This window comes from Syngnathoides biaculeatus, chromosome 20 (assembly GCF_019802595.1).
Source record: "Syngnathoides biaculeatus isolate LvHL_M chromosome 20, ASM1980259v1, whole genome shotgun sequence".
NCBI classification, from domain to species: domain Eukaryota; kingdom Metazoa; phylum Chordata; class Actinopteri; order Syngnathiformes; family Syngnathidae; genus Syngnathoides; species Syngnathoides biaculeatus.
In genome coordinates, this window is record NC_084659.1 from 10599955 (window position 1) to 10611940 (window position 11986).

General features: G+C 47.5%; 2 protein-coding genes across 3 annotated transcripts; both read left to right on the forward strand.

The window, feature by feature from the left end:
• Positions 1–113: 113 nt before the first annotated feature.
• On the forward strand, positions 114–4673 carry LOC133493282 (centrosomal protein of 83 kDa-like). Its single transcript, XM_061806471.1, has 13 exons — positions 114–427; positions 546–684; positions 796–888; positions 2077–2208; positions 2292–2543; positions 2612–2743; positions 2960–3074; positions 3149–3293; positions 3379–3528; positions 3597–3672; positions 3776–3906; positions 4007–4280; positions 4629–4673. Exons 1-12 carry the CDS (start codon positions 300–302, stop codon positions 4173–4175), a joined length of 1662 nt encoding a protein of 553 aa, XP_061662455.1. The 5' UTR covers positions 114–299; the 3' UTR covers positions 4176–4280; positions 4629–4673.
• cep83 (centrosomal protein 83) lies at positions 4642–11711 on the forward strand. 2 transcript variants are annotated; one of them, XM_061806469.1, is made up of 17 exons: positions 4642–4779; positions 4901–5032; positions 6246–6420; positions 6500–6638; positions 6813–6905; positions 7268–7399; positions 7476–7727; positions 7909–8040; positions 8676–8790; positions 8915–9059; positions 9132–9281; positions 9427–9502; positions 9579–9736; positions 10741–10870; positions 11150–11253; positions 11323–11503; positions 11580–11711. In XM_061806469.1, exons 2-17 carry the CDS (start codon positions 5005–5007, stop codon positions 11679–11681), a joined length of 2112 nt encoding a protein of 703 aa, XP_061662453.1. In that variant the 5' UTR covers positions 4642–4779; positions 4901–5004; the 3' UTR covers positions 11682–11711. The 2 variants fall into 2 exon arrangements, with proteins under 2 accessions (XP_061662453.1, XP_061662454.1); XM_061806470.1 differs by lacking the exons at positions 11150–11253; positions 11323–11503; positions 11580–11711 and having other exon boundaries at positions 9579–9723.
• The last annotated feature ends 275 nt before the right edge of the window (positions 11712–11986 follow it).

Here is an 11986-nt window from a genome sequence, read left to right on the forward strand (position 1 = left end):
AACGAAAGAAGCGCATTTTCACACATTTGTTTCCGGTTCTTATCAATATTATAATTTGTTTTGGTTAGTTTTCGAAGGGCTTGCCCTTGGAGCATCTCCAGCGTAATTTAGACAAGAAGGTGTTAAATGCAGCAGTTTGTGATGTCATACCTATTATCCTATATGACGTTTTAAAAAAACCGAGAGAGAAAAACCGTCGCGCTTTAATTTATGTACAAACAAGAAACTGAGCTGTGTTAGTTTGCTCCACACGTGATTAATTTGTCTTGTGCTGGCTTTATCTTATCAGGTGGGACAAGATGGACCCTTCTAACCTGCCGGGGGCACTTGGGGCAGGGATGGAGCTGCAGCACATGCTGGCTGACCTTCAGAGCAAGTGCGAAACCTATAAATCAAATTACGACCTTCTCAAGATCGAACATTCCAGGTAAGGTTTTCTCTTCATGGGAGTTTAAAGCAGAGGTTGAGTGTTCAATTTTAAGAAACACGAGTCAAATTGTCCAGACATTGTCAAATGTGTTAATATTTGATCAATTTCTTTGTAGTTTGCAGGATGAGCTATCGCATATTCAGGGGGAATTGAAGCATCTCCAAGGCCAGCAGGAGAAGCTCCAATCTCAGCTGGCTGAGCGGTCGAGAGAATTTATGGAGAAGAAAAGGGAAGCAGAAGAGCTTCGGCTGCAGGTAAATCAAAGTCAAAAAGGTCCACTTTGGAGGGCATCAAAGGTTATCGATTGGAGTGTGTTTCTGAGTGAATTTAAAATATGTAAGCAACTAAAAATGCCCTAATGGCAGGTGATGACTCCCAAGCGTCTGGATTTGCTCAGGGCTCAAGTGCAGCAGGATTTGGAGGCTCCAGTCAGAGAGCGTTACAACAAACTGGAAGAGGTCAGTGTCGGACGCCTTCCTGCCAAACACAATACACACTTTCATTTCATTTGCGACAGAGAGGCATGGCAGTACATTTATAGTTGCAGTACACGGTGCAACCTCTATACGTTGGTTTTGAAAAGCCACCGTTAGTATCATTTTATAGATTCCAAAGTGCAGTGGGAAAGGATTGTGCTAATGAGTACGCATTTGATATTAGTTTGTTCATCTTGTTTTAACTCCTTCTTTTTCTTTACCTTTCGGCTTGTCCCGTTCGGGGTCGCCACAGCGTGTCATCTTTTTCCATCTAAGCCTATCTCGTGCATCTTCCTCTGTAACATCAACCTTTTCTTTGGTGTTTTTCTCTGGCTCTTTTGCCTGGCAGCTCCATCCTCGGCACCCTTCTGCCAATATAGTCACTCTCTCGCCTCTGAACATGTCCAAACCATCCAAGTCTGCTCTCTCGAATCTTGTCTCCAAAACGTCCAACTTTGGCTGTCCCTCTAATGAGCTCATTTCTAATCGTATCCAACCTGCTCACTCGGAGCGAGAACCTCTTCATTTCTGCCACCTCCAGTTCTGCTTCCTGTTGTCTCTTCAGTGCCACCGTCTGTAATCTGTACATCACATAGAACATCAGACACCTTGTGGCAACTGTTCCACCCCGCTTGGGCTAGTTTCTTCACTTCCTTACCACACTCTGAGTTCATCCACCCTCGCTATCTCTTCTCCCTGGAGCTTCACTCTTCCTCCTCCGCCCCTCTCACTCACGCACATATATTCTGTTTTACTTCGCCTAATCTTCATTCCTTTCCTTTCCAGTCTGTGCCTCCATCTTTGTAAATGTTTGTCCACCTGCTCCCGGTTTTCACTATAGATTGCAATACCCTCTGCCAACATCATAGTCCAAGGGGATTCCAGTCGAACGTCATCTGTCATTACTACCGCAAACAGGAAGGGGCTCCATGCGGATCCCTGATACAGTCCCACTTCCACCTTAAATTCTTTTTATTTTAACTCCTACTACATGATATTAATGAGTTTGGCGTGACTTGTTCCCTCATGTGGGCCTATATCGTCAAACCATAATGAACTGCGCATATTTTGATGAGCTCACAACAGAACTGCGTAGTTTGAAAAGCCAGATTGAAACTTACCAGCCGATTTTCTCCACTCGTCATCTAACGGCCGTCGCGATGCATACAGGAGGCTGAGAAGTACAGGTCCGAGTTCAACAAGCTGCGCTACGCCTACACTGTGCTCAATTCAGAGTTTGAACACCAGAAGGAGGAACACTTCAGTGTCGTGGAGGAGCAGAAGATGCGCTACGAGGTGGAGGTGAAATGCCGCGTGTAACCGAATGGATCGGAATAAGCGTGGATTTGATTATTTTTTAATGGGTGTAACATGCATCTCATTAGATTGCTCATCTGAAGAAAGACAAGGAGAACTTGCTGACCCAGTACCGCGCGCTGGATCCATTGCATGAACGAAAACAAGTGGAGGTCCTGCTCAAGGAGAAAGCGCAGCTCAGCATGTGGCTGAAGGGCCTGCAGGCGGAGCTGGAAGAGTTGCAGGCCAAGAAGGACAGTTCGGACCAGCAGGTGGAGAACATTCAGCTGTGCCAGAACAGACAGCTCACGGAATCCCAGGCTGCCGTCAAGTCCCTGGAGGTGAGACGTCCGCCGTCTGGGCAGTCCGAAGGGGATGGAGGTGGGTTTTAATGGGAAGCCGTTTGCAGTCGGAGCGCCAGCGCGCGTTCCTGCGACTGGAGCAGGCGGAGGGCGAGCTGCAGCTCAGCCAGGAGCAGAACAGCCAGCTGAACATTCAGCTGCACAAAACGAAACGAGAAGTGAGCTCTCTCACGTGTCAGGTGAGTGAGTCGATCAAAACGTCAACAACAGCAATACGAACGCACGTGAAAAGGGCCGACTTTGTCCGGTGAATGTCGTGACCTGCGTAGAGCAGCAGGGAGGATCATCGGCAATACGGTCTCCCCCCCCCCCCCCCCCCCCCGCCCCCCCAAAAAAAAATGGACGACGCGGTGATGGCGGGTCACCCCGGTGTTGTCTTTCTGGTCAAACGGCAGATCGAAAGCCTGAAGCTCTCACACAAGACGGAGGTGGACAACGTCAAGCTGGAGTTGACCCGCTCGCGAGGCGAAGTGGAGAGGGAGTGCGACACCTTGCGGGGGCAGAACGAAAGTAGGTCGAGCGTAATCAGGGAAAAGCTGCGATCATTTCTGCCACGCGAACTACACGTGGGATGCGGTTCTCAGGTCTGAAAGCCGAGGTGTCGGTACTGAAGGAAATGCTGGAGCGACACAACGACGTCCTGGTGGAGAAAGAGATGGCGATGGTGAGGAAGGTGAAGTCCGTCTACGACGAGGAAATGTACAAGATGAGTGTGTTGCTCGAGGAAAAGTGAGGAGGCCGAAGCAAAGCGAAGTGACGTCGTCATGGAAGAGAAAACCAACTTCGCTCGTGTTTTTGTCTTTGTCACTCCAAGGCTGGACTTGGAGCAACGTGTGGCGGAGTTTGAACGAGAGAAGGCCGTGCGGGAAATGAACGCGCAAGCCCAGAAAGAGGAATGGCAGGAAAAGGCTCGGGTGGCCCTTCAAGGGGAGGAGTCTGCCCGTAAAGAACTTCAAGGACTCAAGTCGGTTCTTTGATTATCTGTGCGCAGCTTTCTTTATTTTCCACTTAAATCCAACTTGTTTGTTGCAGAACCAAATTGAAGCAGCAAAGTGCTCAGCTGGAGGAGGTGCACAGGCAGAAAGCAGAGGTGATGGACTTAAGGGAGGTAGGTGGAAGGATGCTGGTCTGGACTACATCATGGGGGGAAAATAATGGTGGATTTTCGCTTTGAATGTGTTTTTTAGTTTGTGTTTGTGCATTTTGAACAGAAAAACCACGAACTGTCCATCCACCTGGCGACGTTGTCACGGTCCGAAGCCGAGCTGATCGAAACAAGCGAACGTCTGAGGGAGAAGTTGGACGGCTTCAGGGAGGAGAAGATTCGTTGCGGGGCGGAGAGGTACGAACTCACGTGGGCCAGCGTGTCATTAGATGAAAATCACAGAAAGTTGTAACCCCACACACACACCTTTATTTTTCTGCAACTGTTCCTCCTCCAGGATGGTGGAGGTGAGTAAGGAGCGAACGGCCAAGCTGGAAGGGAAATGCTGGCACCTCAAGGACAAACTGCACAGGGCGGCGTCTGAGGAGAAGAAGGTGCTTCTTTTCTGCATGATCAAAGTATTTGGCCGGGACGGTACCGACGCAATTTGTGTGGTTTTGGTGTAAGCGGCGAGACCTGGAGGAGAAAAAAGAGCAGAGCTTGCACAGTACGATCGGACTGCTGAGGGAACAAATAGACGAGCTGAAACAGGACGCCGTCGCGGCCAACAAGTGAGTCTGAGATGGGACCAAATGCTGTATTGGTGTTTATTCCTCACAAAAACTATGATAGTTGAATGGTGATTTAGAAAAGAATATGAATTGGAGAGCATGACATAAATGGTATTTCTGCAATTTTTTTTTTTGCACGCTCCAGACAACACCCAGGTGTATTTTTTTAATAGAAAAACAAAATATTGGACTTATCAGTTATTACAAATCTCATTGACAGTACAGAAATAAATTTTCCAATTGTTCATGTTCAAATTATGCCTGATGTCCAATGATAAGTATGCTACCTAAACATGATTTATTCAGTCACGCAAGATTAACCCAATTGTGATGAATCCCCCTCCCCAGGAGGTTGATGGACTACCAGCAGCGGCACAACGAGTTCCGGCGCCTCCTGATGTGCAACAAGGGCTCTTTCAACGTGGGCACGGCTCGGGTCACCTCGGGGCGCCGCGCCGCCCTCTTCCTGGGGTCCGAGTTGATGCTGTCCAACCCGCAAGTAGGCTTCGCCGGCTGAGATCCACACAACATTTCAGTGTCTTTCTTACGACATTGAAGACTCAAGATGACCCCAAAAAAAAGCAACAATGTTTTTATTCATTTTGTGTGTATGCATTTAGGAGGAGGAGGATGAGGAAGAAGAGGACCAGAGAGAACTGGCCCTACTACGTCGGAGGCTGGGTGACCTGGAGAAAGTCCAGCAGCGGCAGATGGAAGAGATGGGATGCATCGAGCAGAAGGAGCAGGACAAGGTCTCTCTCTCTTGTGATGTTGAACAACAAGTTTTTCGAGATAATAGTAATAGAAAAGTAGCTTTTAAAATAGAGAAGCCATTAGTTCCATTGCAAAGTGAATACATTCCTCTAGAGGGCGATCTGGCAATTGTAGGTTCCCACCAGAAGCTTCACAAAAGCCTCCATTTCCCATGATCCTTTAGTTTGTAGTTTTTAAATTCAAATGGGCTAGCTACCCAGCTAATGAGCTAACGAATCTACTACGGGACTAATTTTAAAAACAAAGAGAATTATAAGTGTATTTATTTAATTTTCAACACGGAACTAAAGCAGTAAGTAATACTTAGATGTTGTTTGGTGGCCGGAATGCTCTCATAATAAGCGCAAAGCCGAGTGATCGACTCGTAGCTTCGGTAGAACCGTGTGGATCCAAAGTTGTTTTGTTATGATCGTCCCCGGGAAATCCCTGACAACTTGTCACCATCCAGCCTTCTTTCCATTTTCTGAGCCGCTTATCCTCAGTCTTTGTGATTGCGGAAGGGCGGTAGTCGAGTGCGGAGTTTAACACGGCGCGATGTTTCAATACTACACGACTTTTCAATCTTATTTCTTGTCAATTGAAGTGCAAGAACAACACAAGCCGGCGTAGTGACACGACTCGCACAACATGAATTATTCGTGCACATCGTTCTCAAAGACGCCGATGTGAAATAGAATGTAGTTTAGCGTTGTAAAAAGTGCCCCGTTAAATGGATTTGTTTTTGGATTTGGCGTGGGTGGGGACTTATCCCAGTTGCCTTGGAGCAAGGCTGGGTGCACCTGGGCAATGGCAATCCTGGCAAATTTGAACCAGTATTAACGTGCAGTATCCGTAAAATAACAAGAGGTTTGAAGACGATAGGGTGGCTCTTGATCAGGTGCTGCAGACTCGTCACGTATCCACAAGAGAGGCTGCAGCAAAGACAGGGAGCCAACTAATCACTTGAGGTTGATTAACTGCCTCGTCCTGACAGCTAAGAGGCTGCGATGGTATCAAGTAATAGCCTGACTCTTGGTACAGCTGCCATGGAGACCGACAACAAAGACGGACACTCTTCAAACGGCACGCCAATTTGACTCCTTTTTGCCAGAGCTGTATCGACATTGCAAATCAAGTGCGACTGCGGATGGGAGTTCGCGAGCTGGCTTTACCTAAGAATTTTTTTCTCCTTTCGTGTCTCGTATTCCACAGGCGACATGACCACCTCGGCCCTCCGGCAGTCTTTTCCACCGGGAGGGAGCCCGGGGAAGGCGGCGGCCGTGCCCGCCGGGGCCGAGATGGAGCTTCACAATATGCTGGTGGACGAGAGGACCAAGTGTGAACTTCATCGAGCCAACTACGAGACCCTTAAGGCCGAACACACCTGGTACGGGCGACTCCGACAGAAGAATCTTTCATCAAATGGCGTGCAACATCCTCCTGAAATAAAGTCGTATTTTTCACAGTTTGCAGGATGATTTCATCCAGCTACAAGAGGAAGTCAGGCATTTGCAGGCTCAGCTCGACAGGCTCCAACTGCAGTTAGCTGAGCGCACGAGAGAAAATCTCGAAAAAAACACGCAGATGGAAGAACTCAGATTGCAGGTAAAGTACCGAGTGGCAGGAGACAAAAGTACTGCGTGAAGTATTGCCTTGCTAGATATTTTTACAAGTGTGTAAATGTGTTGAAATGAATAACGTAGAAAGTGATTATTTATGTAAAAGTAAAAAAAGAAAAACAAAACATATCTAAATATTTTGTGATCCCAAATATTACAGGTGATGACTCCTCAACGTCTGGAGTTGCTCAGAGCTCAAGTGCAGCAGGAGATGGAGGCGCCAGTCAGAGAGCGCTTCGCCAGGCTGGAAGAGGTCCGTGTTCAATAATTGCTGAAGAAGAAGTTGAAATAGAAATGAAATGATTTGACTGAACATGTATGTAGTTCTGTCAAACTTGTTTTCATTGTAAATGTGGCCTGGTTATGCTCACCTTGTTATTGTGTGTCCAAATGTGGATGCATTCATGTAGTATGTAGTTAGCACATTTGGAGAGAGAGAGAAGAAAACTAGAATATTGAAGTATACAAGTCTTCAATTGATGTTAAGAAGCGATTTGGTGGGTTGCGGCTGCAAAACATGCATCAATTGTGATTAAAAAGTAAAGTAAAAGCATAATTACATACCATAGAGTACAATAATGAGTACATTTGATACATATAGATGCTTGTGTGTAGGAGGCGGAGAAGTACAGGTCAGAGTGCAACAAGTTGCGCTACGCCTACACGGTGCTCAATGCGCAGTTGGAGCACCAAAAGGAGGAACACACTCGCGTGGCGGAGGAGCAGAAGCTGCGCTACGAGGCCGAGGTGAGCCAGCGGCATTCATCCGGGGCTCAGGAGTAGCTTTCATACTGTAAATGTCACCCTTTGTATTCCCGGTCAGATCGCTCATCTGGACAAAGACAAGGAGAACCTGTCGGCCCAGTACCAGAACAGGGACCTGCAGAGCGACAGGAAACAAATCGAGCTGCTCCTGCGGGAGAAGACGCAGCTCAGCTCGCGTTTGAAAGGTCTCCAGGCGGAGGCGGCCGAGCTGCAGGCCCTGAAGGAGAACTCGGAGCAGCGGGCCGAGAACCTTCAGCGGGTTCAGAACCGACAGCTGGCGGAATCTCAGGCTGCTCTCAAATCTTTGGAGGTCAGGCAAGGGCAGTACTTAGGTCTTTTTTATAGTGTGATGTGATCTGCTGGGGATGATGAGAGTGTTTAAGTGGAAAAAAAGTCATTTACTGCATATAGGTGCACCAAAAAAGTGTTGGTATTTAATGACTGAGCACATGACGGTGCATAAAGTTTGTCACTGATCCAAACAATTGCAGGCGGAATGTCAGTCTTTGCGCCTGCGGCTGGAGCGGACGGAGAGCGAACTGGGTCTCAGCCACGAGCGGAACAACGGGCTCACGGGACAGCTGCACAAAGCGGAGAAACAGGTCAACGTCCTCACTGGCCAGGTACGCGTTCGCCCTTGAAGACGACTCCCGATGTCTACCGGTTGGGGGGGGGGGGGGCGTTTCACGAAAGAGGACCGCATCCACGTCTGCGACTTTAAATCCACGTGTAAAAAAATTGCAGTCGTTTGAAGTCTGATTTTGCACTCGGGGCCGGATGGAATAGTAAAAATTGTGAGCATTCAGAATATGTTATGTTTTCCATGTTGGAGTATAAAAAGTGAACATAGATATAGTGAATTTATGAAGAGCAAAGGTAAAAGGAAAATGGATTTGTTAGGACAATCAAATAAGAGAGCACACGTGAAGTCATTAATTTCTATAGCACTTCACAGAGTACGGAACGTGATTAGAAAGAAATTCCGATAAGTACTCTAATTGGCAACTGAAAAAATAACAAAAAGGAAGCGCTTGATAAATAGGTTTGATGGTGTGGTGGTGGGCAAATCAAAATCTAGTATTTATTTTGACATGAGCGAAAGCTGCTCCAAAAATTGACTGTGTGGGCCTCATTGAAGACTCGTAAGTGAAGTTTCCATTCACGCTTCAGCAGCTTTTGTACTTTTGCCGTCTCACCCGATTGCCAACGAATGACGAAAGTATGATTTATTTTTTCGGCGTCCCTGTTTTGTTGTCAGATTGAATCCCTGAAGCATTCCCACAAAATGGAGGTGGCAAGCGTGAAACTGGAGTGTAGCCGCTCTAAAGGCGAGCTGGAGAGGGAGAGAGACACCTTGACTGTCCAGTTGGAAGGTATTGTTAAAATTAGTAGTTCCGCTTGATGAGAGTAGGAAGTCGGTAGGAAACACTGCGGCTGCATTTAGATTTTTCATTTCTCATTTGTAAGCAAAGTGTGTGCTTATGTTGTGATTGTCAGGGCTCCAGACAGACGTGGAGGTGCTTAAGGGCACTTTGGAGCGACACAAAGACCTCGTGGTAGAAAAGGAGAGGGAGGTGGCCAGGAAGGTGCAAGCCGCTCGCGATGAGGAAATCTACAAGTCGGCCGTCGCACAGGAGGAAAAGTGAGAATTTGTAATAGTGGGAGGAAGAAACCAAGTGGGAATGAAACGTCGCTGGCTTGTTTGTGCCATTAGGTTGGAATTGGAGCACCGTCTTGCCGAGTTGGAACAGCAGGTGGCGCTGCAGGAGACTCAAGCGCAAGGCCAGAGAGAAGAGTGGGAGGAGCTAGTGAGCACAGCCCAGAGGGGGGAGTCATCTGCGCGAGATGAAGTGCAAAGCCTCAGGTCAGAGACCTGCGTAACCCGATGATGGCCCACGGAGCTGTTTTGAATAGTAAAATTCACTTCCCTGTGGAATTGTGAATGGTAGCAAATTTTGTCAAGGTTTTTAATGCAGTCTCCTGATACTGACGTGTTTTGTATGCGTCAGACTTCGATTGAAACAACAAAGCGCTCAGCTGGAGGAGCTGGAGAGGCAGACGGCGGAGGTGGCAACCGTGAAAGAGGTCGGAAGCGACTCTCGGTTGGAAAGCCGCTGCAGCCGAAGCGGCGGTCTCAAGTCGTGTCGATGTCTTTGTGTAGAAAAAGCAGGAACTGCAAGCTCAGCTGAGCACGTTGTCGCGGGCCGAAGCGGAGCTGCAGGAAACAAACCAGCGTCTGAGAGGCAAGGTGGAGGACGCCAGGGAGGAGCTGAGGGCAGCCCGAAGCCAAGCCGAGAGGAGCCAACGTGAGGCGGAGCGGTAAATCCAAATTGTGGAATGAGTTCCGTGGCCTCGTTTGTGACTGAATACGTAGAATCAGTGCTGGCCATAGATTAGAAATGCTTGTACGGTATCTGGTACCACCAGCCTTAACAGGTCCACTTATTCTTTGACGTTGACACTCGCCATACAGTGGGTAATTAACACGGCTGTGTAGAATTATGAAGTGAAATAATGACCAAACTCTTTTCTACCGTTAATGTGACATTTTTTGGGACCTTTTTTTTTTTTTAATGTCTTTTTGACCTCAATTCCAATGAGTACTGTTTTGGGCAAAATGGAAAAACATGTAAAGGACAAAGCGGGGATTGGGCTGCATTCAGTATGAGCACCCAACCTTTATGAAACACGTTAAATACAAGTTTAGAATGCAGCTGACACGCATATCAAACGGCTGTGAATAATGTAGAATCCAGTTGAGATCCATCCATTTTCTTTTGCGGCTTATCCTCACGATGGTCCCAGGGAGTGCTGGAGCCTATCCCAGCTGTCCACAGGCAGCTTGAACTGGTTGCCAGCCAATCGCATTGCACATGAAGACAGACAACAGTCACACTCATAATCACACCTGGGCAATTTAGAGTGTTCGATTAATGTAGCATATTTTTGGGATGTGGGAGGAAACCGTATTGGCCGTAGAAAAGCCACACAGGCATGGGGAGAACATGCAAACTCCACACAGGTGGGGCCGGGATGGAACCCGGGTCCTCAGAACTGTGAGGCCAAAGCTTTTACCAGCGGACCCACTGTGGCCCCAGTTCAGATGTATAAAAAAAAAAAATGGAGAAAAATAGACCTCACCTGGTGTAGTAAGAGTTAGATGTTCTTGAATTGATTTCAGTTGTAATAATGTTTTCACCCAAACAGAGTAGTTGTTAATGTATTAGCAATAAGCACTATATAGCGCTGTGTGTGTATGTATATAAAGTAGTGGTAGTAGCAGCAGTAGCGCATTTTCACACCACCTCTTGTTCCCTTTGCAGCCGAGTAGAGGAGAGTCAGGTGCAATGGCTGGAAGAGAAGCACAAGCTGCAAGAACGTGAGGCCAAGATGGAGGAGAAATACTCGCAGCTCAAGGAGAAAATGAAGAGAGCAGCGGTGGCCCAAAAGAAGGTAGGCCCCTTCATCCATCTCGTTTTGGAGGAACTTGAAAGGGTAGCGGTTGTGTGCACCCCAATTTTGCAGGAGTTTGAATGAGTTGGTAGATTTGTGAGCTGATGCGCATTATTAAATTGGTTAATGAGTGTTTAGGAAGCTTACATGAATGTTTTAAAAAAAATCACATTGGCAAAACTTGGCATTGAGCAGGGCTGCGCTGCACACAGCAATATAATAACTGGGAGCGCATGTGATGTTTGTGTGTGTGTGTGTGTGTGTGTGTGTGTCGTGCAGAGGAGAAAGCAGACTGAGAGCAAAGAGAAGAGCCTGCAGAACAAGATCCAACTGCTGAAGGCACAAATGGAGGAGCTGAAACTGGAAGCCGCCACAGCCAAAAAGTCAGCCTCACGTCGTCACGTTGTAGTTTGGGCGCTGCAGGTGTAACGGGAGAAAATGTTTGTCTGCAGACGGCCGCTTCACTCAGAGGAACACGTTCAGCTGCGCAGAAAATGGCGAGAGCTCCACCGGCGACACGGGGAGTTCCGGCGCCTCTTGCTGGGGGATCAGGGTGCCTTCGGTTTGGGGCCCGCCGTCCTCCCCTCTCCACGAAGCACGTTCCTGGTCAGGGACGCAGCATGCAGCGTACCTGTACGTAGACACGTTTGACGTGACGTATTGATTTAAAAGTCACGACGGGAACCTGTGCGTGCGTGTGTGTGTTCAGGAAGAGGAGCAGGAGCACAGCGAGATGGTCCGGCTGTGTGAAAGAATGGATGAGCTGGAGAGAGCGCAGCAGCAACAACTTGAAGAACTGAACCTGGGGTGAAGAAATTCAACCCAAGAAGAATTATGTACTGTATGTTGGACTGGTTTTTATTGCATACACACACACACTCAGGCTTTTTAAAATGGAATTTTTAGCAATCCACATTTTGTTTAGAATGGCTTTATAATTATAGGTGATAATATGAAATAATTGTTTACACCTTTATGTACTTGAATTTTATTGGTTTCCAATGAAATGGCTGCATTTGACAATGGCTCGCAATTTGCAGGAATGAACTAAAAACAAGTCACCATACTTGTGTTGTGTGTGTTTGTGTGTATATGAGCACCTACTGGAAGAAATGT